The sequence below is a fragment of the Lathamus discolor genome, chromosome 20, assembly GCF_037157495.1.
Source record: "Lathamus discolor isolate bLatDis1 chromosome 20, bLatDis1.hap1, whole genome shotgun sequence".
NCBI lineage: Eukaryota > Metazoa > Chordata > Aves > Psittaciformes > Psittacidae > Lathamus > Lathamus discolor.
Window position 1 is genome coordinate 5729488 of NC_088903.1, and position 25681 is coordinate 5755168.

The 25681-nt window shown below is 65.2% G+C and overlaps 3 protein-coding genes across 3 annotated transcripts; all 3 read left to right on the plus strand.

Annotated features, from left to right (window-relative positions):
* Positions 1 to 174: 174 nt before the first annotated feature.
* On the plus strand, positions 175 to 7930 carry LOC136024076 (leucine-rich repeat-containing protein 37A-like). Its single transcript, XM_065699153.1, has 14 exons — positions 175 to 804; positions 977 to 1048; positions 1429 to 1500; positions 2319 to 2390; positions 2809 to 2889; positions 3342 to 3413; positions 3855 to 3929; positions 4171 to 4289; positions 4396 to 5744; positions 5846 to 5953; positions 6858 to 6922; positions 7062 to 7128; positions 7217 to 7362; positions 7538 to 7930. Exons 1-14 carry the CDS (start codon positions 626 to 628, stop codon positions 7587 to 7589), a joined length of 2529 nt encoding a protein of 842 aa, XP_065555225.1. The 5' UTR covers positions 175 to 625; the 3' UTR covers positions 7590 to 7930.
* A 1225-nt stretch (positions 7931 to 9155) lies between these two features.
* LOC136024077 (leucine-rich repeat-containing protein 37A-like) lies at positions 9156 to 16910 on the plus strand. Its single transcript, XM_065699155.1, has 15 exons — positions 9156 to 9785; positions 9958 to 10029; positions 10410 to 10481; positions 11300 to 11371; positions 11790 to 11870; positions 12323 to 12394; positions 12836 to 12910; positions 13152 to 13270; positions 13377 to 13885; positions 13978 to 14724; positions 14826 to 14933; positions 15838 to 15902; positions 16042 to 16108; positions 16197 to 16342; positions 16518 to 16910. Exons 1-15 carry the CDS (start codon positions 9607 to 9609, stop codon positions 16567 to 16569), a joined length of 2436 nt encoding a protein of 811 aa, XP_065555227.1. The 5' UTR covers positions 9156 to 9606; the 3' UTR covers positions 16570 to 16910.
* A 1676-nt stretch (positions 16911 to 18586) lies between these two features.
* On the plus strand, positions 18587 to 25627 carry LOC136024078 (leucine-rich repeat-containing protein 37A-like). The gene is made up of 14 exons (XM_065699156.1): positions 18587 to 18765; positions 18938 to 19009; positions 19389 to 19460; positions 20279 to 20350; positions 20769 to 20849; positions 21302 to 21373; positions 21815 to 21889; positions 22131 to 22249; positions 22356 to 23704; positions 23806 to 23913; positions 24818 to 24882; positions 25022 to 25088; positions 25177 to 25322; positions 25497 to 25627. Exons 1-14 carry the CDS (start codon positions 18587 to 18589, stop codon positions 25546 to 25548), a joined length of 2529 nt encoding a protein of 842 aa, XP_065555228.1. The 3' UTR covers positions 25549 to 25627.
* Positions 25628 to 25681: the final 54 nt, after the last annotated feature.

Here is a 25681-nt window from a genome sequence, read left to right on the forward strand (position 1 = left end):
GCCAATACAACTGTTGTGTTGTCCTGGGAGTTGATGGACTTCTGCCTTCTGCAGCCCTGCCCTGTTCTTCAGAGCAAAGCCAGGCTGTGCCTGGAGGCCCTGTGAGCAAGGCACGGGGGTGTCAGTGAGGGGCTGGGTGCACGGCTGCGTCCCTGCTCCAGTACAGCGTGTTCTGGGGCTGAACAGGGCCCAAGAGCTGCCCTGGCACCCTGCAGCGTTCTGAGGGTGTGCGAGGCTGGAGACGGAATCGATCCCCTTGACTTGGAGCCCGCTGCCATCCAGACGGAGCAGGAGGTGCCCAGCAGTTCCCCGCAGGGCCTGGGTGTGACAGCGGCACTTCCAGGTGTCCCTTGGAAGTGACGCTGCTGTTTCCAAGCCAACGCACGGGGCCCGAAGCTTTCCCCACGCTGGAGCAAGCAGCCCCAGTGGCAGGGACTGTCCCATGTCACAGTGGGGACGCACGCTGCCAGGCCTGGCCCCATTGTGACGGGCGAGGCGTTCCGGGCTATATCTGCCCGGCAGGGCCAGCACCGCCCCAGAGGCGCTGCTGGGCGCAGAGCTCCTGCGTTGGATCCCCCGCCCTGAGCCTCCCGCGGTACCGAAGGCGCTCCGGCCCTGCCCCGCCATGGCCCTGCTGCTGCTGGTGCTGCTGCTGCCGCTGCTGCCGGGCCTGGCCCCCGGCCTGGCCCGGCCCCTGGAGCCCTGCCCGGGGCCCTGCCGCTGCCGCGGGCGCCGGCTGGACTGCAGCGGCGCTGCCCTGGCCCGCGTGCCCCCGGCCGCCCGCCAGCGGCCCTTCTCCGTGCTGTGAGTGCCCTGCAGCTCCGGGGGCTGCCCCGGGACACCCCGAGAGCGGCTCCAGGGCCCCGCTGCGTGTGGGGGGCTGAGGGGCAGCGCCGAGGGGGCGGCTCCAGGCCACAGCCCTGGGGCAGGGGAAGGGTTCGTGCTGGGGGTGACGCTGCCAATGGCTTCTCCGCAGGGATTTCAGTGGGAACGCGCTCGCCCTCATCCCCCCGCAGGCGTGGAAGGGATACCCGTGGGCCGAGAAGCTGTGAGTATGCGCCAGCGCCGGCCATGGCGCAGGGGCTCCGGGATCCCCATCCCTCCGCCGGGCTGTCGAGCCGAGGCTGTGCCGAGCACCGCACCAGTGCTTGCCGCGTGCAGCCGAGGCCGAGCCGCTCAGCAAGGAGGGCTCTGAGCCCCCAGAGCTGCTCCACGGGGGGCTGTGTCCCTCCCGCCCCCGGGGCCATCCCTGTGCTCGGGCTGCAGTCAGGGTCAGCAGGCCGGGAGCAGGCGCCTGCTCCTGCCAGGAGGGTGCCGAGCCCCGGCGGGACCCGCCGACGTGCTGCAGGGCCGCTGCTGCAGGGCTGCTCCCCCGACAGCTCCACTGCCCCTGAGCCGCGGGTGCCCGTGTCCGTCTGTCTCTTGCAGGGTCCTCCAGCACAACGGCCTGCGGGCAGTGAAGAGGCGCTCGCTGGAGGGGCTGCTCCTGCTGAGGCACCTGTAGGTACCCCCCTGCCCCGGGCAGGGCTCTATTCCTGCGGGGATCCCCCAGGGCACAGCAGGCTCTTGGTGCAGGGGAGGGCCCCCACTGCCCCGCGGCCAAGCAGGAGCAGGCGGCTGCTGCCCTCTCCCTGCACAGGCCTGCGCGGGGCCGCCTCCTCCAGGGCCAGGCTCGCGCATTCGGCCCCTCTCAGCTCAGCTGCCCCAGAGCTGCTCGTGGGGCAGCTTCTCTCCAGCGCCCACGGCGAGGAGCGGGCACTTCCCATGCACCCACGCGATGGGGCCGGGGACTCTGGCTGCGCCGGCCACCAGGCGCTGCCCGCAAAGGTTCCTCTCTCCTTGGCTGCGGCAGAGCAGGCCCAGGCCGCGAGTTCAGGCTGGGACAAGGAACCTCTTGGTTGGTTTCTAGGGCCAGGGCAGAGGACTCCTGCGCACCCCAGAGCAGGGCTCTGCAGGGAGGTGGCGTTGGGGAGCGAAGGGGAAGAGCCCCATGCTGGTCACACAGGGCGTTACAGCCGGTCCCTGAGGCCTCACGCAAGAGGTGCTTGGGGCGCGCATAAAGAACCTGCCCTGTTACCAGAGAGCAAAATCAGCCCTGAAGTACCCCTGGTGGGATCAGAGCTGGGAGAACCTCTCTGAGCTGCAGCCACCGCGGCCGGGAGCGTGAGCCCCGGTTGTGCACCACTGCAAGCCAGTGCCAGAGAGAAACCCCGCGTGGAATGAGCGCTGTGGCACGTCTCTGCTGCCAGCGTGCAAGCACCTCAGAGGAACCAGCACCGTGCAAACGGCACCGCCGTTTTGTGTTCTCCTCCTAACAGGGATTTATCTTACAACAAGATCGAGGCGATCGAGGCGCGTGCCTTTGAGAACCTTCCTTTCCTGGAGACCCTGTGAGTTCCAGGGCTTGCTTCCTGGTGGGCTTGGGGCAGCCCGTTTGCATTTAGAACCTGCTGCTGCTGCTGCCCCTTAGTTTTAGAACAAGAGCTCCCATTTCTGCTGCTGAGGGAGCAGCCGAGCTCAGGAGCTCAGGGCATGGCTGGTGGCCACAGCACAGAGGGGCCATGGCTTGTGCAAACACAGCCAGAGCAGAAGCCAAGCCTTGAGGCTTGCTGCGTCCTGGAGCAGGCAGAGACGCAGCACACGTGCACTTCATCTCTCCCGGACAGGTTAACAAAGAGCAGGGGAGAAAATGGCAGCTTCCTCCCACTTCCACCTTGGATGGGGCTGCTTCCTGCAGACCAGTGCTGCTTCGCTCCAGCTTCCTGGGGGTCAGACCCAACTCATTTCTGTGCTCTCCTGTTTCCCCAGAAACCTGGAGGGAAATCTCATCGCCGAGATCCGGAGCGACACGTTCCGGGCATGGCACGGCATGCAGTTCCTCCAGACACTGTGAGTGTTCCTAGGGCTGAGGGTAGCTCAGAGCAGTGGCGCTTGTCACGGTGCTCCGCTCACCTCTTACCCCGCATAGGCAGCAGCATCACTGCTGAATGACAGCTCTGTCAGGCCACGGCTTTGCCTGGCTGGGTGCAGGAACAGAGACAAAGCTCATGGGCAGTGGCAGTGTGAGGCAAGAGGGAAAGTCCTGGTGGAGGGAAGCCACCAGAAGGTGTGAGCCGAGGAGGAAAGAAAGAGAGGTTGCGTTTTCCAGAAGCAGCACTTCTGGGCTTTTGCTCTCTGGGCAGGAGACAGTCAGGACCTGATGCATGTTGTGAATCTGCCCATCAGCATCTGCCCCGGCCTGGAACCTTCACCCCAGGCCCTTCCTCACACACGTAGCACTGAGCCCCTGCCACCGCTCCCACCCTGCACCCCCTGCTCACATGGGTGTTGGTTCCTTTCAGGCTCCTGGGCCATAACCCCCTGTCTGTTATCGAGGACACGTGGTTCTTCAAGCTGCCTTCAGTCACGCACCTGTAAGTACGGACTCCTTGTTAACAGCCTACCATGGCTCGCTCTTTGTGTCCCTGGGTGCCCCGTGGCCAGGAAAGCAGAGATCCAGCAGCAAATCCCACCCTTCTCCCACCCTTCTCCTGCTGGAGGCAGCGGCAGAGCCAGGCAAAGGCCGAGCAGTTCTGCTGTGTCCCGGCAGCAAAGGCAGCAGGGAGCTGGGGCACGGGCTTGAACTGGTCTGCGTCCGCCTCCCACGGGATCTGCAGGATCCCTCCTGGTTCAGAGCCACGGCTGGGAGCAGGGCACAGCAGGAAGGAGAGAGGGGGTTCCGTCCTTTCTCCTGGATTAGGCAGCAGCGGATCCCCCTGCGGCCAGCACCGCAAGCAGCAGGGACTGGGCTTGTCCCCGGAGCAGAGGCTGGTGCCGCCCCCTCAAATGTGCTGTGTTTACTGAAACCCTTGCAGGGACCTGGGTGCCACACGAGTGACTCGGCAGACGCTGCTCATGCTGCTCCTGAGAACATCCCGCTTGGAAACACTGTGAGTGCAGGGGCCGGCGCCCAGCGCCAGCACATCCCAGCTGCTGGGACAAGGGGTCTGCGTGGGGAGCGAACCCAGCAGCACAAAGCTGTCCATTGGGACGCTGCGGGTGAGGGGAGGTTTCCCAGAGCCGCAGCAGCGACTGAAGCAGACCCCCGCCGCGTGTCTGTGCTCTGCCTGGGCTGGAGTCGCTGCCCTGGGTGGCGATGCTGAGTGCTTGTGCACAACCTCTGTTCTACAGCAAGCTGTCCAACGACACGGCCTGCTGCCTCTGCCAGCACAAGCACAGCACCGAGACCCCGTGCAGGACCCTCAGATTCGACTGCGCGAGCGTGTGCAGCACCAGTGCTCCCCGCTGCGGTAACCGCCCCACAGCCCTGCCCGTGCCCCCCAGCTATAGCGAACCCTCTGAGCCTGCGTCTGCCAGGAAGCTTCTCCTCCCTGATGTGCTCTCGGTGTCTTCCAGCTCCCCTGGCAGAGACACCAGGGCCCCTAACGGGAGCCGTGCCACCCAGGAAGGGGAAGAGCAGCTCCACGTTGAAGATCCAGCCCAAGGAGCCCTCGCTCACGGAGCAGAGCACAGTCACGCTCGCGGCTGTCCTGAGCCTGAGCAGCCCCGATGCGTCGGCACCTTCCCCTCAGCGCCTCTCGAGCCGGGAGAGCAACACCGCCGAGGAGCTGGTGCGGATGCTGCAGAGCGTTCAGCACAGGGGCTGGAGCGGCTCCACTGACACCGGGAGGTTCTATTTTCTGGCAGAGGGGCTCGTGGCACAGCTCAAGACCCAGCTGCACAGGGCCGTGAGCATCCTGACTCTGAAAAGCCCCAGCACCGCCCAACCAGCGCAGAGCGACGAGGGGCAGGAGGTGCCAGCAGGGCAGGGAGGAAGAGCCACGGGCTGGGAACAGCATGAGCCTGGCCTGCACTTGACCCGGGCACAAGCCATCCTTTGGGAAGCAGCCCAGAGGCTGGACACCAGTGACATCCTGCCTGTCTCCGGCCACCAGCGAGCACCTCCTGCAGCACAGCTCCCTACACCAAACCCAACAGAGGCCCCGCATCTGGCCCAGGCTGGTTGGAGTCACAGTCGCTCCAAGGCCCTGCAACGAACCAACACGGCTGATGGGATGGAGGATGAGGAGGGGGCAGAAGCCCAGGAGGAAGCACCAGCTCCGACTCCGGACTCTGCTGGCACCAGCAAGGAGCACAAGCTGCAGGACAGTGAGAGGACAGTGGGCACCAAGGGTGCAGAGGAAGAGCTCCCGGCAGCAGAGAGTGGAGCGGAGCAGAGACTGAGCACCATGCAGCGTTTCTTCTATGCTCTGCTGGCTGACAACGGCCCCCCTGCTGCCAGCAGCGCTCCAGAGGCCACGGCTGCAGCAGAGCGTTCCTCTCGGGGCGGGAGCCCACCCAGCGCCCCTGCAAGCACCAGCACACACGGGCAGCACAAGGAGCAGGAACCGCCCGTCCCGACGGCACCGGGCAGCTCCAGCGCCCCGGGCAGCGCGGCCACGCGAGCAACCCCCTTTGACTCCTTGCTCAGACGCCACCTGCACCGGCTGGTGCCAGACCGAGCCCTGCGCGCGTTCACGGCACGCGCGGCTCGAGCCGTGCGCGAGGACTGTGGCCTGCCGCAGCTCCAGCCGGCCTGCGCCAGCATGGTCTCGAGGATGGGGCTGCTCCTGAAGCTGCTGAGCGAGAGGCAGCGCGACCCGGAGCCCTCTGAGCTCCTGGAGCAGTGTGTGCGGGAGGAGGATGCCGGCACCTCGCATCCCCGTGCCCAGGCCAAGGGCATGGACTGGGAGCCTGCAGAGACGGTACGAGAGAGCGGGGCACTGCTGCCTGTGTGGACAGTGGGAATGGAAGGGGCCTCCTCTTCCTCTCCTCTCCACCCTAATGCGCTCTCCTTTTCTCCCAGGAGGTGGCCAAGCACACCTCTGGCCACAGGCTGCTGCTGGCGCTCTCGCTGTCCGCCACCATCACCCTCATCACATCCACTGCAGTTCTGGTGCTGTGCTGCTTCAAGGTGAGCCAAGGACTCGTGTGGCAGAGCACTGCCAGCCAAGCCCTGGGGCTGGAGCGCCCAGGGACCGGGGGTTGCCCCCACAGTGCTCATGGGCCCCGGGTGCTGCTGCGGATGCCTGTGGATGTGCTGCGGAGCACAGGAGATGTTCTCCCAGACTTGGAGCTCACTGGGGTACCCGCACCCTGCAGCTCGGAGGGGTTCAGAGCTGCTGGGAGCAGCTGGTCCTGGCTCCTGCCAGGGTCTGTCCCCAGCTCTGCTGGGCAGCTTCCCAGCAGCTCCTTCCTCGGGCAGGGCTGCGGCTCCCTCTCAGCACAGCCTCTGCCATCAGCCCTTCCCGGGCTCTATCCCGCAATCCCTCGCCCCAGGCATCCCCTCCCCAGCTCCTGGCCTGGCCTTGCTCTGCTGCAGCACCCGCTGCTTCCAGCCACGCAGCAATGCCCCTGCTCCCTGCCCTGAGCCCATACCCAGCCCTTCCTCATGGTGCCGCGGCTCCGGTGGGTCGGGGCCATGCCAGGGCACACGGCAGGGGCCCCATCTTGCCCACAGAGTTTGAACCTCCCTTTGGGGCCCTTCTCCTCCAAAGACACAAATGAGCTTTCATGTCTTTAGAAGGCATCGTGCGTGTTGCAGGCAGCGGTTGAAGGGGTGGGGGGGTCCCTGCAGAGGAGAAAGGCGGACATCAGCAAGGCTGAGATGGGGAGGTCTGGGTCATTGCAGAGGCAGGGAGCACCGGGGAGCTGGGCAGGAAGGCATGGGGGGGCCCTTCCTAAAGGCGTGGCTGCTGGCACAGCCTTTGCACGGGTGTAGAAGGGGCTGGGCTGGAGGAAGAGCCTTCCGGCTCCCCCGTGCTGCAGTGTTCCGTGGGGAACCCCCGTGTTCTGAGTCTCTGGCTCTCCGTCACCAGGTCTGCGCCAAGAAACCTGCCGAGGATTCCCAAGGCAGCAGCAGATGGTGCCTGCGGCTGCGGCGGTAACTCCTGCCCTGCCCTGCCCTGCCCCAACAGGCTCTGCTCCAGCAGCGCCCAGCCCTGCCCAGAGCCCCCCGTCTCCCCCAGCACCAGAGGAGTTCATCCTTCGCTTCTCATCCCCCTGCTCCCGCTTGTTTCCAGGCGCTTTCAGGACCTGCGGCCCAAGTGGTGCCGAAGGAGCAAGGACACGGACAGGGACGAGGAAGAGGTAAGGCAGGAGCAGGCGCCAGCTCCTCCCGTCTGCCCGCTCCCTGCCCCGTGCCTGCTTCTCACCTCTCCAACCCCTGCCCTCCCAGCCCTCTCAGGAGTCGCCTCTGGCGGAACCCCTGTGGCTGCAGTACGTGCACCAGCCCCTCGAGGCCTGGCAGAAGGCGTCCCTGACCCAGCTCTACGATGGGGAGGGCTCCGGAGAGGAGGACGATTCCGGGGAGAGTGGCATAACGTAAGTGTGATGGTGGCGATGCCAGCACCCGAGTTAAGCTCTTGGGCCATGGAGGAGCCGATGAGACTTTCCTTGGATGCTGTTTCCTTTCTGTTGTTTTCTTGGCCGCTGTTTCCTGGCTTGCTGTGTACTTGCTTGTTCTGCCATTGCTGCCATGTCCTCGCTCTCATTTCAGCTGGTTGAGCATCGGATCCCAACCAGTCACTGCCATAAGGACAGTGGGCTGATGTATGGCCCTGCGGCTCCCGAGTGCCTGAGATCTGGAGCAATGGTCCCTGTCCTGGAGCAGGATGCTGCAGGCCCCTGGCTGCTCAGGGCACCCCACGGCTGCTCCCTGGAGGACGCAGGGCGTCGGGATCCACTGCGCCCGGGGTGTTCAACGCGGTGCAAGGCGGGAACCGCCGCAGGAAAAATGGTCGCCTGCAGCAGAACGGAACAGCCCCCGAGTCTGAGCTCCGCCACCTGCATCACTTGCAGGAATGAACAGCCTGAGTTTCCTCTGGGCAGTAAAATACATGGATGTTCTCCAGCCTCAGCACAGTGGTTGACTGCTGAGGAGGGTTCACGACACGCGTGTGAATCGGTCTCTGTTAACAGACTGTTGTTGCGGGTGGAAAAGCTCCGCGGCAGAGGCTGGGTTTCCCCCCGCCTCTCACCGGGAGCAGTGGACCCCCCGCCGCCCCGCAGCGCGCATCAAGCTCCCCAAATCACGAGGATAACAAACCCCTGCTCAGATTGTTCAACCTCCCTGATGGAAAACTGGGAGAGCTCAGGGCACAGCCGCAGGAATGGTTTCAGATCCCCCTTGGACTGAGAGCAGTGGGGCCTGTGTAATCTACCAAACCAAGGAAAAGGGTGATTTGCTTCAGCAGATCTGTGATGGGGGGTGAGGGTTTTAACCAGGGAGGTGAAGCGCAAACACACTCTGGTGCCTGTTCGCCGTGCTGGGATGGCTCCCGGCGGGAAGCACAGCCCCACCTCGAACTGGGGATGCTCACAGCGGCTCTGTGGAGAGGGCACTCTCTGGAGCAGCTCCGTTGTGACAGCGTCCAGGACGCAGCAGCCTCAACCCTGCAGCCCAGGGCTGCTGCTGGTGATCCCCAGCACTGAGCCAGGCCCTGCCCCACCAGGGCACCGCTGCTGCTGGGCCTGGCCCGGCCCCTGGAGCCCTGCCGTGGGTCCCGGCTGCGCTGCAGCGGCGCTGCCCTGGCCCGCGGGACCCCGGCCGCCCTCCAGGAGCCCCTCGCTGTGCTCTGAGTGCCCTGCGGAGCGTGGAGCAGAGCAAGGCCCCAGCACCATCCACCGCTCGTCCTGTGCGCAGCAGCGCTGCTGCGTCCTGGCGGCAAAGCCAGCAGGGAGCTGGGACACAGGCTTGAGCTTGTCTGCATCCGTCTCCCACGGGATCAGCCAGATCCCTCCTGGTTCGGAGCCCTGGGTGGGAGCAGGGCACAGCAGGAAGGAGAGAGGGGGTTCTGTCATTTCTCTGGTACAAAGCACCATTTGTTTTAACTGGAGTTTAGGTCTCACATTAGGTTTGCATTCAACATTAGCTTTAGATTGGACAGTAGGTTCAGATCAGACATGAAGATTTGACTTTATGTTTAGACTGGACATTCTAGGCCAATACAACTGTTGTGTTGTCCTGGGAGTTGATGGACTTCTGCCTTCTGCAGCCCTGCCCTGTTCTTCAGAGCAAAGCCAGGCTGTGCCTGGAGGCCCTGTGAGCAAGGCACGGGGGTGTCAGTGAGGGGCTGGGTGCACGGCTGCGTCCCTGCTCCAGTACAGCGTGTTCTGGGGCTGAACAGGGCCCAAGAGCTGCCCTGGCACCCTGCAGCGTTCTGAGGGTGTGCGAGGCTGGAGACGGAATCGATCCCCTTGACTTGGAGCCCGCTGCCATCCAGACGGAGCAGGAGGTGCCCAGCAGTTCCCCGCAGGGCCTGGGTGTGACAGCGGCACTTCCAGGTGTCCCTTGGAAGTGACGCTGCTGTTTCCAAGCCAACGCACGGGGCCCGAAGCTTTCCCCACGCTGGAGCAAGCAGCCCCAGTGGCAGGGACTGTCCCATGTCACAGTGGGGACGCACGCTGCCAGGCCTGGCCCCATTGTGACGGGCGAGGCGTTCCGGGCTATATCTGCCCGGCAGGGCCAGCACCGCCCCAGAGGCGCTGCTGGGCGCAGAGCTCCTGCGTTGGATCCCCCGCCCTGAGCCTCCCGCGGTACCGAAGGCGCTCCGGCCCTGCCCCGCCATGGCCCTGCTGCTGCTGGTGCTGCTGCTGCCGCTGCTGCCGGGCCTGGCCCCCGGCCTGGCCCGGCCCCTGGAGCCCTGCCCGGGGCCCTGCCGCTGCCGCGGGCGCCGGCTGGACTGCAGCGGCGCTGCCCTGGCCCGCGTGCCCCCGGCCGCCCGCCAGCGGCCCTTCTCCGTGCTGTGAGTGCCCTGCAGCTCCGGGGGCTGCCCCGGGACACCCCGAGAGCGGCTCCAGGGCCCCGCTGCGTGTGGGGGGCTGAGGGGCAGCGCCGAGGGGGCGGCTCCAGGCCACAGCCCTGGGGCAGGGGAAGGGTTCGTGCTGGGGGTGACGCTGCCAATGGCTTCTCCGCAGGGATTTCAGTGGGAACGCGCTCGCCCTCATCCCCCCGCAGGCGTGGAAGGGATACCCGTGGGCCGAGAAGCTGTGAGTATGCGCCAGCGCCGGCCATGGCGCAGGGGCTCCGGGATCCCCATCCCTCCGCCGGGCTGCCGAGCCGAGGCTGTGCCGAGCACCGCACCAGTGCTTGCCGCGTGCAGCCGAGGCCGAGCCGCTCAGCAAGGAGGGCTCTGAGCCCCCAGAGCTGCTCCACGGGGGGCTGTGTCCCTCCCGCCCCCGGGGCCATCCCTGTGCTCGGGCTGCAGTCAGGGTCAGCAGGCCGGGAGCAGGCGCCTGCTCCTGCCAGGAGGGTGCCGAGCCCCGGCGGGACCCGCCGACGTGCTGCAGGGCCGCTGCTGCAGGGCTGCTCCCCCGACAGCTCCACTGCCCCTGAGCCGCGGGTGCCCGTGTCCGTCTGTCTCTTGCAGGGTCCTCCAGCACAACGGCCTGCGGGCAGTGAAGAGGCGCTCGCTGGAGGGGCTGCTCCTGCTGAGGCACCTGTAGGTACCCCCCTGCCCCGGGCAGGGCTCTATTCCTGCGGGGATCCCCCAGGGCACAGCAGGCTCTTGGTGCAGGGGAGGGCCCCCACTGCCCCGCGGCCAAGCAGGAGCAGGCGGCTGCTGCCCTCTCCCTGCACAGGCCTGCGCGGGGCCGCCTCCTCCAGGGCCAGGCTCGCGCATTCGGCCCCTCTCAGCTCAGCTGCCCCAGAGCTGCTCGTGGGGCAGCTTCTCTCCAGCGCCCACGGCGAGGAGCGGGCACTTCCCATGCACCCACGCGATGGGGCCGGGGACTCTGGCTGCGCCGGCCACCAGGCGCTGCCCGCAAAGGTTCCTCTCTCCTTGGCTGCGGCAGAGCAGGCCCAGGCCGCGAGTTCAGGCTGGGACAAGGAACCTCTTGGTTGGTTTCTAGGGCCAGGGCAGAGGACTCCTGCGCACCCCAGAGCAGGGCTCTGCAGGGAGGTGGCGTTGGGGAGCGAAGGGGAAGAGCCCCATGCTGGTCACACAGGGCGTTACAGCCGGTCCCTGAGGCCTCACGCAAGAGGTGCTTGGGGCGCGCATAAAGAACCTGCCCTGTTACCAGAGAGCAAAATCAGCCCTGAAGTACCCCTGGTGGGATCAGAGCTGGGAGAACCTCTCTGAGCTGCAGCCACCGCGGCCGGGAGCGTGAGCCCCGGTTGCGCACCACTGCAAGCCAGTGCCAGAGAGAAACCCCGCGTGGAATGAGCGCTGTGGCACGTCTCTGCTGCCAGCGTGCAAGCACCTCAGAGGAACCAGCACCGTGCAAACGGCACCGCCGTTTTGTGTTCTCCTCCTAACAGGGATTTATCTTACAACAAGATCGAGGCGATCGAGGCGCGTGCCTTTGAGAACCTTCCTTTCCTGGAGACCCTGTGAGTTCCAGGGCTTGCTTCCTGGTGGGCTTGGGGCAGCCCGTTTGCATTTAGAACCTGCTGCTGCTGCTGCCCCTTAGTTTTAGAACAAGAGCTCCCATTTCTGCTGCTGAGGGAGCAGCCGAGCTCAGGAGCTCAGGGCATGGCTGGTGGCCACAGCACAGAGGGGCCATGGCTTGTGCAAACACAGCCAGAGCAGAAGCCAAGCCTTGAGGCTTGCTGCGTCCTGGAGCAGGCAGAGACGCAGCACACGTGCACTTCATCTCTCCCGGACAGGTTAACAAAGAGCAGGGGAGAAAATGGCAGCTTCCTCCCACTTCCACCTTGGATGGGGCTGCTTCCTGCAGACCAGTGCTGCTTCGCTCCAGCTTCCTGGGGGTCAGACCCAACTCATTTCTGTGCTCTCCTGTTTCCCCAGAAACCTGGAGGGAAATCTCATCGCCGAGATCCGGAGCGACACGTTCCGGGCATGGCACGGCATGCAGTTCCTCCAGACACTGTGAGTGTTCCTAGGGCTGAGGGTAGCTCAGAGCAGTGGCGCTTGTCACGGTGCTCCGCTCACCTCTTACCCCGCATAGGCAGCAGCATCACTGCTGAATGACAGCTCTGTCAGGCCACGGCTTTGCCTGGCTGGGTGCAGGAACAGAGACAAAGCTCATGGGCAGTGGCAGTGTGAGGCAAGAGGGAAAGTCCTGGTGGAGGGAAGCCACCAGAAGGTGTGAGCCGAGGAGGAAAGAAAGAGAGGTTGCGTTTTCCAGAAGCAGCACTTCTGGGCTTTTGCTCTCTGGGCAGGAGACAGTCAGGACCTGATGCATGTTGTGAATCTGCCCATCAGCATCTGCCCCGGCCTGGAACCTTCACCCCAGGCCCTTCCTCACACACGTAGCACTGAGCCCCTGCCACCGCTCCCACCCTGCACCCCCTGCTCACATGGGTGTTGGTTCCTTTCAGGCTCCTGGGCCATAACCCCCTGTCTGTTATCGAGGACACGTGGTTCTTCAAGCTGCCTTCAGTCACGCACCTGTAAGTACGGACTCCTTGTTAACAGCCTACCATGGCTCGCTCTTTGTGTCCCTGGGTGCCCCGTGGCCAGGAAAGCAGAGATCCAGCAGCAAATCCCACCCTTCTCCCACCCTTCTCCTGCTGGAGGCAGCGGCAGAGCCAGGCAAAGGCCGAGCAGTTCTGCTGTGTCCCGGCAGCAAAGGCAGCAGGGAGCTGGGGCACGGGCTTGAACTGGTCTGCGTCCGTCTCCCACGGGATCTGCAGGATCCCTCCTGGTTCAGAGCCACGGCTGGGAGCAGGGCACAGCAGGAAGGAGAGAGGGGGTTCCGTCCTTTCTCCTGGATTAGGCAGCAGCGGATCCCCCTGCGGCCAGCACCGCAAGCAGCAGGGACTGGGCTTGTCCCCGGAGCAGAGGCTGGTGCCGCCCCCTCAAATGTGCTGTGTTTACTGAAACCCTTGCAGGGACCTGGGTGCCACACGAGTGACTCGGCAGACGCTGCTCATGCTGCTCCTGAGAACATCCCGCTTGGAAACACTGTGAGTGCAGGGGCCGGCGCCCAGCGCCAGCACATCCCAGCTGCTGGGACAAGGGGTCTGCGTGGGGAGCGAACCCAGCAGCACAAAGCTGTCCATTGGGACGCTGCGGGTGAGGGGAGGTTTCCCAGAGCCGCAGCAGCGACTGAAGCAGACCCCCGCCGCGTGTCTGTGCTCTGCCTGGGCTGGAGTCGCTGCCCTGGGTGGCGATGCTGAGTGCTTGTGCACAACCTCTGTTCTACAGCAAGCTGTCCAACGACACGGCCTGCTGCCTCTGCCAGCACAAGCACAGCACCGAGACCCCGTGCAGGACCCTCAGATTCGACTGCGCGAGCGTGTGCAGCACCAGTGCTCCCCGCTGCGGTAACCGCCCCACAGCCCTGCCCGTGCCCCCCAGCTATAGCGAACCCTCTGAGCCTGCGTCTGCCAGGAAGCTTCTCCTCCCTGATGTGCTCTCGGTGTCTTCCAGCTCCCCTGGCAGAGACACCAGGGCCCCTAACGGGAGCCGTGCCACCCAGGAAGGGGAAGAGCAGCTCCACGTTGAAGATCCAGCCCAAGGAGCCCTCGCTCACGGAGCAGAGCACAGTCACGCTCGCGGCTGTCCTGAGCCTGAGCAGCCCCGATGCGTCGGCACCTTCCCCTCAGCGCCTCTCGAGCCGGGAGAGCAACACCGCCGAGGAGCTGGTGCGGATGCTGCAGAGCGTTCAGCACAGGGGCTGGAGCGGCTCCACTGACACCGGGAGGTTCTATTTTCTGGCAGAGGGGCTCGTGGCACAGCTCAAGACCCAGCTGCACAGGGCCGTGAGCATCCTGACTCTGAAAAGCCCCAGCACCGCCCAACCAGCGCAGAGCGACGAGGGGCAGGAGGTGCCAGCAGGGCAGGGAGGAAGAGCCACGGGCTGGGAACAGCATGAGCCTGGCCTGCACTTGACCCGGGCACAAGCCATCCTTTGGAAGCAGCCCAGAGGCTGGACACCAGTGACATCCTGCCTGTCTCCGGCCACCAGCGAGCACCTCCTGCAGCACAGCTCCCTACACCAAACCCAACAGAGGCCCCGCATCTGGCCCAGGCTGGTTGGAGTCACAGTCGCTCCAAGGCCCTGCAACGAACCAACACGGCTGATGGGATGGAGGATGAGGAGGGGGCAGAAGCCCAGGAGGAAGCACCAGCTCCGACTCCGGACTCTGCTGGCACCAGCAAGGAGCACAAGCTGCAGGACAGTGAGAGGACAGTGGGCACCAAGGGTGCAGAGGAAGAGCTCCCGGCAGCAGAGAGTGGAGCGGAGCAGAGACTGAGCACCATGCAGCGTTTCTTCTATGCTCTGCTGGCTGACAACGGCCCCCCTGCTGCCAGCAGCGCTCCAGAGGCCACGGCTGCAGCAGAGCGTTCCTCTCGGGGCGGGAGCCCACCCAGCGCCCCTGCAAGCACCAGCACACACGGGCAGCACAAGGAGCAGGAACCGCCCGTCCCGACGGCACCGGGCAGCTCCAGCGCCCCGGGCAGCGCGGCCACGCGAGCAACCCCCTTTGACTCCTTGCTCAGACGCCACCTGCACCGGCTGGTGCCAGACCGAGCCCTGCGCGCGTTCACGGCACGCGCGGCTCGAGCCGTGCGCGAGGACTGTGGCCTGCCGCAGCTCCAGCCGGCCTGCGCCAGCATGGTCTCGAGGATGGGGCTGCTCCTGAAGCTGCTGAGCGAGAGGCAGCGCGACCCGGAGCCCTCTGAGCTCCTGGAGCAGTGTGTGCGGGAGGAGGATGCCGGCACCTCGCATCCCCGTGCCCAGGCCAAGGGCATGGACTGGGAGCCTGCAGAGACGGTACGAGAGAGCGGGGCACTGCTGCCTGTGTGGACAGTGGGAATGGAAGGGGCCTCCTCTTCCTCTCCTCTCCACCCTAATGCGCTCTCCTTTTCTCCCAGGAGGTGGCCAAGCACACCTCTGGCCACAGGCTGCTGCTGGCGCTCTCGCTGTCCGCCACCATCACCCTCATCACATCCACTGCAGTTCTGGTGCTGTGCTGCTTCAAGGTGAGCCAAGGACTCGTGTGGCAGAGCACTGCCAGCCAAGCCCTGGGGCTGGAGCGCCCAGGGACCGGGGGTTGCCCCCACAGTGCTCATGGGCCCCGGGTGCTGCTGCGGATGCCTGTGGATGTGCTGCGGAGCACAGGAGATGTTCTCCCAGACTTGGAGCTCACTGGGGTACCCGCACCCTGCAGCTCGGAGGGGTTCAGAGCTGCTGGGAGCAGCTGGTCCTGGCTCCTGCCAGGGTCTGTCCCCAGCTCTGCTGGGCAGCTTCCCAGCAGCTCCTTCCTCGGGCAGGGCTGCGGCTCCCTCTCAGCACAGCCTCTGCCATCAGCCCTTCCCGGGCTCTATCCCGCAATCCCTCGCCCCAGGCATCCCCTCCCCAGCTCCTGGCCTGGCCTTGCTCTGCTGCAGCACCCGCTGCTTCCAGCCACGCAGCAATGCCCCTGCTCCCTGCCCTGAGCCCATACCCAGCCCTTCCTCATGGTGCCGCGGCTCCGGTGGGTCGGGGCCATGCCAGGGCACACGGCAGGGGCCCCATCTTGCCCACAGAGTTTGAACCTCCCTTTGGGGCCCTTCTCCTCCAAAGACACAAATGAGCTTTCATGTCTTTAGAAGGCATCGTGCGTGTTGCAGGCAGCAGTTGAAGGGGTGGGGGGGTCCCTGCAGAGGAGAAAGGCGGACATCAGCAAGGCTGAGATGGGGAGGTCTGGGTCATTGCAGAGGCAGGGAGCACCGGGGAGCTGGGCAGGAAGGCATGGGGGGGCCCTTCCTAAAGGCGTGGCTGCTGGCACAGCCTTTGCACGGGTGTAGAAGGGGCTGGGCTGGAGGAAGAGCCTTCCGGCTCCCCCGTGCTGCAGTGTTCCGTGGGGAACCCCCGTGTTCTGAGTCTCTGGCTCTCCGTCACCAGGTCTGCGCCAAGAAACCTGCCGAGGATTCCCAAGGCAGCAGCAGATGGTGCCTGCGGCTGCGGCGGTAACTCCTGCCCTGCCCTGCCCTGCCCCAACAGGCTCTGCTCCAGCAGCGCCCAGCCCTGCCCAGAGCCCCCCGTCTCCCCCAGCACCAGAGGAGTTCATCCTTCGCTTCTCATCCCCCTGCTCCCGCTTGTTTCCAGGCGCTTTCAGGACCTGCGGCCCAAGTGGTGCCGAAGGAGCAAGGACACGGACAGGGACGAGGAAGAGGTAAGGCAGGAGCAGGCGCCAGCTCCTCCCGTCTGCCCGCTCCCTGCCCCGTGCCTGCTTCTCACCTCTCCAACCCCTGCCCTCCCAGCCCTCTCAGGAGTCGCCTCTGGCGGAACCCCTGTGGCTGCAGTACGTGCACCAGCCCCTCGAGGCCTGGCAGAAGGCGTCCCTGACCCAGCTCTACGATGGGGAGGGCTCCGGAGAGGAGGACGATTCCGGGGAGAGTGGCATAACGTAAGTGTGATGGTGGCGATGCCAGCACCCGAGTTAAGCTCTTGGGCCATGGAGGAGCCGATGAGACTTTCCTTGGATGCTGTTTCCTTTCTGTTGTTTTCTTGGCCGCTGTTTCCTGGCTTGCTGTGTACTTGCTTGTTCTGCCATTGCTGCCATGTCCTCGCTCTCATTTCAGCTGGTTGAGCATCGGATCCCAACCAGTCACTGCCATAAGGACAGTGGGCTGATGTATGGCCCTGCGGCTCCCGAGTGCCTGAGATCTGGAGCAATGGTCCCTGTCCTGGAGCAGGATGCTGCAGGCCCCTGGCTGCTCAGGGCACCCCACGGCTGCTCCCTGGAGGACGCAGGGCGTCGGGATCCACTGCGCCCGGGGTGTTCAACGCGGTGCAAGGCGGGAACCGCCGCAGGAAAAATGGTCGCCTGCAGCAGAACGGAACAGCCCCCGAGTCTGAGCTCCGCCACCTGCATCACTTGCAGGAATGAACAGCCTGAGTTTCCTCTGGGCAGTAAAATACATGGATGTTCTCCAGCCTCAGCACAGTGGTTGACTGCTGAGGAGGGTTCACGACACGCGTGTGAATCGGTCTCTGTTAACAGACTGTTGTTGCGGGTGGAAAAGCTCCGCGGCAGAGGCTGGGTTTCCCCCCGCCTCTCACCGGGAGCAGTGGACCCCCCGCCGCCCCGCAGCGCGCATCAAGCTCCCCAAATCACGAGGATAACAAACCCCTGCTCAGATTGTTCAACCTCCCTGATGGAAAACTGGGAGAGCTCAGGGCACAGCCGCAGGAATGGTTTCAGATCCCCCTTGGACTGAGAGCAGTGGGGCCTGTGTAATCTACCAAACCAAGGAAAAGGGTGGTTTGCTTCAGCAGATCTGTGATGGGGGGTGAGGGTTTTAACCAGGGAGGTGAAGCGCAAACACACTCTGGTGCCTGTTCGCCGTGCTGGGATGGCTCCCGGCGGGAAGCACAGCCCCACCTCGAACTGGGGATGCTCACAGCGGCTCTGTGGAGAGGGCACTCTCTGGAGCAGCTCCGTTGTGACAGCGTCCAGGACGCAGCAGCCTCAACCCTGCAGCCCAGGGCTGCTGCTGGTGATCCCCAGCACTGAGCCAGGCCCTGCCCCACCAGGGCACCGCTGCTGCTGGGCCTGGCCCGGCCCCTGGAGCCCTGCCGTGGGTCCCGGCTGCGCTGCAGCGGCGCTGCCCTGGCCCGCGGGACCCCGGCCGCCCTCCAGGAGCCCCTCGCTGTGCTCTGAGTGCCCTGCGGAGCGTGGAGCAGAGCAAGGCCCCAGCACCATCCACCGCTCGTCCTGTGCGCAGCAGCGCTGCTGCGTCCTGGCGGCAAAGCCAGCAGGGAGCTGGGACACAGGCTTGAGCTTGTCTGCATCCGTCTCCCACGGGATCAGCCAGATCCCTCCTGGTTCGGAGCCCTGGGTGGGAGCAGGGCACAGCAGGAAGGAGAGAGGGGGTTCTGTCATTTCTCTGGTACAAAGCACCATTTGTTTTAACTGGAGTTTAGGTCTCACATTAGGTTTGCATTCAACATTAGCTTTAGATTGGACAGTAGGTTCAGATCAGACATGAAGATTTGACTTTATGTTTAGACTGGACATTCTAGGCCAATACAACTGTTGTGTTGTCCTGGGAGTTGATGGACTTCTGCCTTCTGCAGCCCTGCCCTGTTCTTCAGAGCAAAGCCAGGCTGTGCCTGGAGGCCCTGTGAGCAAGGCACGGGGGTGTCAGTGAGGGGCTGGGTGCACGGCTGCATCCCTGCTCCAGTACAGCGTGTTCTGGGGCTGAACAGGGCCCAAGAGCTGCCCTGGCACCCTGCAGCGTTCTGAGGGTGTGCGAGGCTGGAGACGGAATCGATCCCCTTGACTTGGAGCCCGCTGCCATCCAGACGGAGCAGGAGGTGCCCAGCAGTTCCCCGCAGGGCCTGGGTGTGACAGCGGCACTTCCAGGTGTCCCTTGGAAGTGACGCTGCTGTTTCCAAGCCAACGCACGGGGCCCGAAGCTTTCCCCACGCTGGAGCAAGCAGCCCCAGTGGCAGGGACTGTCCCATGTCACAGTGGGGACGCACGCTGCCAGGCCTGGCCCCATTGTGACGGGCGAGGCGTTCCGGGCTATATCTGCCCGGCAGGGCCAGCACCGCCCCAGAGGCGCTGCTGGGCGCAGAGCTCCTGCGTTGGATCCCCAGCCCTGAGCCTCCCGCGGTACCGAAGGCGCTCCGGCCCTGCCCCGCCATGGCCCTGCTGCTGCTGGTGCTGCTGCTGCCGCTGCTGCCGGGCCTGGCCCCCGGCCTGGCCCGGCCCCTGGAGCCCTGCCCGGGGCCCTGCCGCTGCCGCGGGCGCCGGCTGGACTGCAGCGGCGCTGCCCTGGCCCGCGTGCCCCCGGCCGCCCGCCAGCGGCCCTTCTCCGTGCTGTGAGTGCCCTGCAGCTCCGGGGGCTGCCCCGGGACACCCCGAGAGCGGCTCCAGGGCCCCGCTGCGGGTGGGGGGCTGAGGGGCAGCGCCGAGGGGGCGGCTCCAGGCCACAGCCCTGGGGCAGGGGAAGGGTTCGTGCTGGGGGTGACGCTGCCAATGGCTTCTCCGCAGGGATTTCAGTGGGAACGCGCTCGCCCTCATCCCCCCGCAGGCGTGGAAGGGATACCCGTGGGCCGAGAAGCTGTGAGTATGCGCCAGCGCCGGCCATGGCGCAGGGGCTCCGGGATCCCCATCCCTCCGCCGGGCTGCCGAGCCGAGGCTGTGCCGAGCACCGCACCAGTGCTTGCCGCGTGCAGCCGAGGCCGAGCCGCTCAGCAAGGAGGGCTCTGAGCCCCCAGAGCTGCTCCACGGGGGGCTGTGTCCCTCCCGCCCCCGGGGCCATCCCTGTGCTCGGGCTGCAGTCAGGGTCAGCAGGCCGGGAGCAGGCGCCTGCTCCTGCCAGGAGGGTGCCGAGCCCCGGCGGGACCCGCCGACGTGCTGCAGGGCCGCTGCTGCAGGGCTGCTCCCCGACAGCTCCACTGCCCCTGAGCCGCGGGTGCCCGTGTCCGTCTGTCTCTTGCAGGGTCCTCCAGCACAACGGCCTGCGGGCAGTGAAGAGGCGCTCGCTGGAGGGGCTGCTCCTGCTGAGGCACCTGTAGGTACCCCCCTGCCCCGGGCAGGGCTCTATTCCTGCGGGGATCCCCCAGGGCACAGCAGGCTCTTGGTGCAGGGGAGGGCCCCCACTGCCCCGCGGCCAAGCAGGAGCAGGCGGCTGCTGCCCTCTCCCTGCACAGGCCTGCGCGGGGCCGCCTCCTCCAGGGCCAGGCTCGCGCATTCGGCCCCTCTCAGCTCAGCTGCCCCAGAGCTGCTCGTGGGGCAGCTTCTCTCCAGCGCCCACGGCGAGGAGCGGGCACTTCCCATGCACCCACGCGATGGGGCCGGGGACTCTGGCTGCGCCGGCCACCAGGCGCTGCCCGCAAAGGTTCCTCTCTCCTTGGCTGCGGCAGAGCAGGCCCAGGCCGCGAGTTCAGGCTGGGACAAGGAACCTCTTGGTTGGTTTCTAGGGCCAGGGCAGAGGACTCCTGCGCACCCCAGAGCAGGGCTCTGCAGGGAGGTGGCGTTGGGGAGCGAAGGGAAAGAGCCCCATGCTGGTCACACAGGGCGTTACAGCCGGTCCCTGAGGCCTTACGCAAGAGGTGCTTGGGGCGCGCATAAAGAACCTGCCCTGTTACCAGAGAGCAAAATCAGCCCTGAAGTACCCCCGGTGGGATCAGAGCTGGGAGAACCTCTCTGAGCTGCAGCCACCGCGGCCGGGAGCGTGAGCCCCGGTTGCGCACCACTGCAAGCCAGTGCCAGAGAGAAACCCCGCGTGGAATGAGCGCTGTGGCACGTCTCTGCTGCCAGCGTGCAAGCACCTCAGAGGAACCAGCACCGTGCAAACGGCACCGCCGTTTTGTGTTCTCCTCCTAACAGGGATTTATCTTACAACAAGATCGAGGCGATCGAGGCGCGTGCCTTTGAGAACCTTCCTTTCCTGGAGACCCTGTGAGTTCCAGGGCTTGCTTCCTGGTGGGCTTGGGGCAGCCCGTTTGCATTTAGAACCTGCTGCTGCTGCTGCCCCTTAGTTTTAGAACAAGAGCTCCCATTTCTGCTGCTGAGGGAGCAGCCGAGCTCAGGAGCTCAGGGCATGGCTGGTGGCCACAGCACAGAGGGGCCATGGCTTGTGCAAACACAGCCAGAGCAGAAGCCAAGCCTTGAGGCTTGCTGCGTCCTGGAGCAGGCAGAGACGCAGCACACGTGCACTTCATCTCTCCCGGACAGGTTAACAAAGAGCAGGGGAGAAAATGGCAGCTTCCTCCCACTTCCACCTTGGATGGGGCTGCTTCCTGCAGACCAGTGCTGCTTCGCTCCAGCTTCCTGGGGGTCAGACCCAACTCATTTCTGTGCTCTCCTGTTTCCCCAGAAACCTGGAGGGAAATCTCATCGCCGAGATCCGGAGCGACACGTTCCGGGCATGGCACGGCATGCAGTTCCTCCAGACACTGTGAGTGTTCCTAGGGCTGAGGGTAGCTCAGAGCAGTGGCGCTTGTCACGGTGCTCCGCTCACCTCTTACCCCGCATAGGCAGCAGCATCACTGCTGAATGACAGCTCTGTCAGGCCACGGCTTTGCCTGGCTGGGTGCAGGAACAGAGACAAAGCTCATGGGCAGTGGCAGTGTGAGGCAAGAGGGAAAGTCCTGGTGGAGGGAAGCCACCAGAAGGTGTGAGCCGAGGAGGAAAGAAAGAGAGGTTGCGTTTTCCAGAAGCAGCACTTCTGGGCTTTTGCTCTCTGGGCAGGAGACAGTCAGGACCTGATGCATGTTGTGAATCTGCCCATCAGCATCTGCCCCGGCCTGGAACCTTCACCCCAGGCCCTTCCTCACACACGTAGCACTGAGCCCCTGCCACCGCTCCCACCCTGCACCCCCTGCTCACATGGGTGTTGGTTCCTTTCAGGCTCCTGGGCCATAACCCCCTGTCTGTTATCGAGGACACGTGGTTCTTCAAGCTGCCTTCAGTCACGCACCTGTAAGTACGGACTCCTTGTTAACAGCCTACCATGGCTCGCTCTTTGTGTCCCTGGGTGCCCCGTGGCCAGGAAAGCAGAGATCCAGCAGCAAATCCCACCCTTCTCCCACCCTTCTCCTGCTGGAGGCAGCGGCAGAGCCAGGCAAAGGCCGAGCAGTTCTGCTGTGTCCCGGCAGCAAAGGCAGCAGGGAGCTGGGGCACGGGCTTGAACTGGTCTGCGTCCGTCTCCCACGGGATCTGCAGGATCCCTCCTGGTTCAGAGCCACGGCTGGGAGCAGGGCACAGCAGGAAGGAGAGAGGGGGTTCCGTCCTTTCTCCTGGATTAGGCAGCAGCGGATCCCCCTGCGGCCAGCACCGCAAGCAGCAGGGACTGGGCTTGTCCCCGGAGCAGAGGCTGGTGCCGCCCCCTCAAATGTGCTGTGTTTACTGAAACCCTTGCAGGGACCTGGGTGCCACACGAGTGACTCGGCAGACGCTGCTCATGCTGCTCCTGAGAACATCCCGCTTGGAAACACTGTGAGTGCAGGGGCCGGCGCCCAGCGCCAGCACATCCCAGCTGCTGGGACAAGGGGTCTGCGTGGGGAGCGAACCCAGCAGCACAAAGCTGTCCATTGGGACGCTGCGGGTGAGGGGAGGTTTCCCAGAGCCGCAGCAGCGACTGAAGCAGACCCCCGCCGCGTGTCTGTGCTCTGCCTGGGCTGGAGTCGCTGCCCTGGGTGGCGATGCTGAGTGCTTGTGCACAACCTCTGTTCTACAGCAAGCTGTCCAACGACACGGCCTGCTGCCTCTGCCAGCACAAGCACAGCACCGAGACCCCGTGCAGGACCCTCAGATTCGACTGCGCGAGCGTGTGCAGCACCAGTGCTCCCCGCTGCGGTAACCGCCCCACAGCCCTGCCCGTGCCCCCCAGCTATAGCGAACCCTCTGAGCCTGCGTCTGCCAGGAAGCTTCTCCTCCCTGATGTGCTCTCGGTGTCTTCCAGCTCCCCTGGCAGAGACACCAGGGCCCCTAACGGGAGCCGTGCCACCCAGGAAGGGGAAGAGCAGCTCCACGTTGAAGATCCAGCCCAAGGAGCCCTCGCTCACGGAGCAGAGCACAGTCACGCTCGCGGCTGTCCTGAGCCTGAGCAGCCCCGATGCGTCGGCACCTTCCCCTCAGCGCCTCTCGAGCCGGGAGAGCAACACCGCCGAGGAGCTGGTGCGGATGCTGCAGAGCGTTCAGCACAGGGGCTGGAGCGGCTCCTCTGACACCGGGAGGTTCTATTTTCTGGCAGAGGGGCTCGTGGCACAGCTCAAGACCCAGCTGCACAGGGCCGTGAGCATCCTGACTCTGAAAAGCCCCAGCACCGCCCAACCAGCGCAGAGCGACGAGGGGCAGGAGGTGCCAGCAGGGCAGGGAGGAAGAGCCACGGGCTGGGAACAGCATGAGCCTGGCCTGCACTTGACCCGGGCACAAGCCATCCTTTGGGAAGCAGCCCAGAGGCTGGACACCAGTGACATCCTGCCTGTCTCCGGCCACCAGCGAGCACCTCCTGCAGCACAGCTCCCTACACCAAACCCAACAGAGGCCCCGCATCTGGCCCAGGCTGGTTGGAGTCACAGTCGCTCCAAGGCCCTGCAACGAACCAACACGGCTGATGGGATGGAGGATGAGGAGGGGGCAGAAGCCCAGGAGGAAGCACCAGCTCCGACTCCGGACTCTGCTGGCACCAGCAAGGAGCACAAGCTGCAGGACAGTGAGAGGACAGTGGGCACCAAGGGTGCAGAGGAAGAGCTCCCGGCAGCAGAGAGTGGAGCGGAGCAGAGACTGAGCACCATGCAGCGTTTCTTCTATGCTCTGCTGGCTGACAACGGCCCCCCTGCTGCCAGCAGCGCTCCAGAGGCCACGGCTGCAGCAGAGCGTTCCTCTCGGGGCGGGAGCCCACCCAGCGCCCCTGCAAGCACCAGCACACACGGGCAGCACAAGGAGCAGGAACCGCCCGTCCCGACGGCACCGGGCAGCTCCAGCGCCCCGGGCAGCGCGGCCACGCGAGCAACCCCCTTTGACTCCTTGCTCAGACGCCACCTGCACCGGCTGGTGCCAGACCGAGCCCTGCGCGCGTTCACGGCACGCGCGGCTCGAGCCGTGCGCGAGGACTGTGGCCTGCCGCAGCTCCAGCCGGCCTGCGCCAGCATGGTCTCGAGGATGGGGCTGCTCCTGAAGCTGCTGAGCGAGAGGCAGCGCGACCCGGAGCCCTCTGAGCTCCTGGAGCAGTGTGTGCGGGAGGAGGATGCCGGCACCTCGCATCCCCGTGCCCAGGCCAAGGGCATGGACTGGGAGCCTGCAGAGACGGTACGAGAGAGCGGGGCACTGCTGCCTGTGTGGACAGTGGGAATGGAAGGGGCCTCCTCTTCCTCTCCTCTCCACCCTAATGCGCTCTCCTTTTCTCCCAGGAGGTGGCCAAGCACACCTCTGGCCACAGGCTGCTGCTGGCGCTCTCGCTGTCCGCCACCATCACCCTCATCACATCCACTGCAGTTCTGGTGCTGTGCTGCTTCAAGGTGAGCCAAGGACTCGTGTGGCAGAGCACTGCCAGCCAAGCCCTGGGGCTGGAGCGCCCAGGGACCGGGGGTTGCCCCCACAGTGCTCATGGGCCCCGGGTGCTGCTGCGGATGCCTGTGGATGTGCTGCGGAGCACAGGAGATGTTCTCCCAGACTTGGAGCTCACTGGGGTACCCGCACCCTGCAGCTCGGAGGGGTTCAGAGCTGCTGGGAGCAGCTGGTCCTGGCTCCTGCCAGGGTCTGTCCCCAGCTCTGCTGGGCAGCTTCCCAGCAGCTCCTTCCTCGGGCAGGGCTGCGGCTCCCTCTCAGCACAGCCTCTGCCATCAGCCCTTCCCGGGCTCTATCCCGCAATCCCTCGCCCCAGGCATCCCCTCCCCAGCTCCTGGCCTGGCCTTGCTCTGCTGCAGCACCCGCTGCTTCCAGCCACGCAGCAATGCCCCTGCTCCCTGCCCTGAGCCCATACCCAGCCCTTCCTCATGGTGCCGCGGCTCCGGTGGGTCGGGGCCATGCCAGGGCACACGGCAGGGGCCCCATCTTGCCCACAGAGTTTGAACCTCCCTTTGGGGCCCTTCTCCTCCAAAGACACAAATGAGCTTTCATGTCTTTAGAAGGCATCGTGCGTGTTGCAGGCAGCGGTTGAAGGGGTGGGGGGGTCCCTGCAGAGGAGAAAGGCGGACATCAGCAAGGCTGAGATGGGGAGGTCTGGGTCATTGCAGAGGCAGGGAGCACCGGGGAGCTGGGCAGGAAGGCATGGGGGGGCCCTTCCTAAAGGCGTGGCTGCTGGCACAGCCTTTGCACGGGTGTAGAAGGGGCTGGGCTGGAGGAAGAGCCTTCCGGCTCCCCCGTGCTGCAGTGTTCCGTGGGGAACCCCCGTGTTCTGAGTCTCTGGCTCTCCGTCACCAGGTCTGCGCCAAGAAACCTGCCGAGGATTCCCAAGGCAGCAGCAGATGGTGCCTGCGGCTGCGGCGGTAACTCCTGCCCTGCCCTGCCCTGCCCCAACAGGCTCTGCTCCAGCAGCGCCCAGCCCTGCCCAGAGCCCCCCGTCTCCCCCAGCACCAGAGGAGTTCATCCTTCGCTTCTCATCCCCCTGCTCCCGCTTGTTTCCAGGCGCTTTCAGGACCTGCGGCCCAAGTGGTGCCGAAGGAGCAAGGACACGGACAGGGACGAGGAAGAGGTAAGGCAGGAGCAGGCGCCAGCTCCTCCCGTCTGCCCGCTCCCTGCCCCGTGCCTGCTTCTCACCTCTCCAACCCCTGCCCTCCCAGCCCTCTCAGGAGTCGCCTCTGGCGGAACCCCAGTGGCTGCAGTACGTGCACCAGCCCCTCGAGGCCTGGCAGAAGGCGTCCCTGACCCAGCTCTACGATGGGGAGGGCTCCGGAGAGGAGGACGATTCCGGGGAGAGTGGCATAACGTAAGTGTGATGGTGGCGATGCCAGCACCCGAGTTAAGCTCTTGGGCCATGGAGGAGCCGATGAGACTTTCCTTGGATGCTGTTTCCTTTCTGTTGTTTTCTTGGCCGCTGTTTCCTGGCTTGCTGTGTACTTGCTGTTCTGCCATTGCTGCCATGTCCTCGCTCTCATTTCAGCTGGTTGAGCATCGGATCCCAACCAGTCACTGCCATAAGGACAGTGGGCTGATGTATGGCCCTGCGGCTCCCGAGTGCCTGAGATCTGGAGCAATGGTCCCTGTCCTGGAGCAGGATGCTGCAGGCCCTTGGCTGCTCTGGATACCCCATGTGTGAAATACGAACTCACTTCTCTAAACTAGATA

Coding starts and splice junctions, on each gene's coding strand:
- LOC136024076 (XM_065699153.1), top strand. CDS start 626: ATGGCCCTGCTGCTGCTGGTGCTGCTGCTGCCGCTGCTGCCGGGCCTG. Junction 805..976: donor CAGCGGCCCTTCTCCGTGCT/GTGAGTGCCCTG, acceptor GCTTCTCCGCAG/GGATTTCAGTGGGAACGCGC. Junction 3,414..3,854: donor CTGCCTTCAGTCACGCACCT/GTAAGTACGGAC, acceptor AAACCCTTGCAG/GGACCTGGGTGCCACACGAG.
- LOC136024077 (XM_065699155.1), top strand. CDS start 9,607: ATGGCCCTGCTGCTGCTGGTGCTGCTGCTGCCGCTGCTGCCGGGCCTG. Junction 12,395..12,835: donor CTGCCTTCAGTCACGCACCT/GTAAGTACGGAC, acceptor AAACCCTTGCAG/GGACCTGGGTGCCACACGAG. Junction 16,109..16,196: donor CGGACAGGGACGAGGAAGAG/GTAAGGCAGGAG, acceptor CTGCCCTCCCAG/CCCTCTCAGGAGTCGCCTCT.
- LOC136024078 (XM_065699156.1), top strand. CDS start 18,587: ATGGCCCTGCTGCTGCTGGTGCTGCTGCTGCCGCTGCTGCCGGGCCTG. Junction 21,890..22,130: donor ACATCCCGCTTGGAAACACT/GTGAGTGCAGGG, acceptor TCTGTTCTACAG/CAAGCTGTCCAACGACACGG. Junction 23,705..23,805: donor ACTGGGAGCCTGCAGAGACG/GTACGAGAGAGC, acceptor CTTTTCTCCCAG/GAGGTGGCCAAGCACACCTC.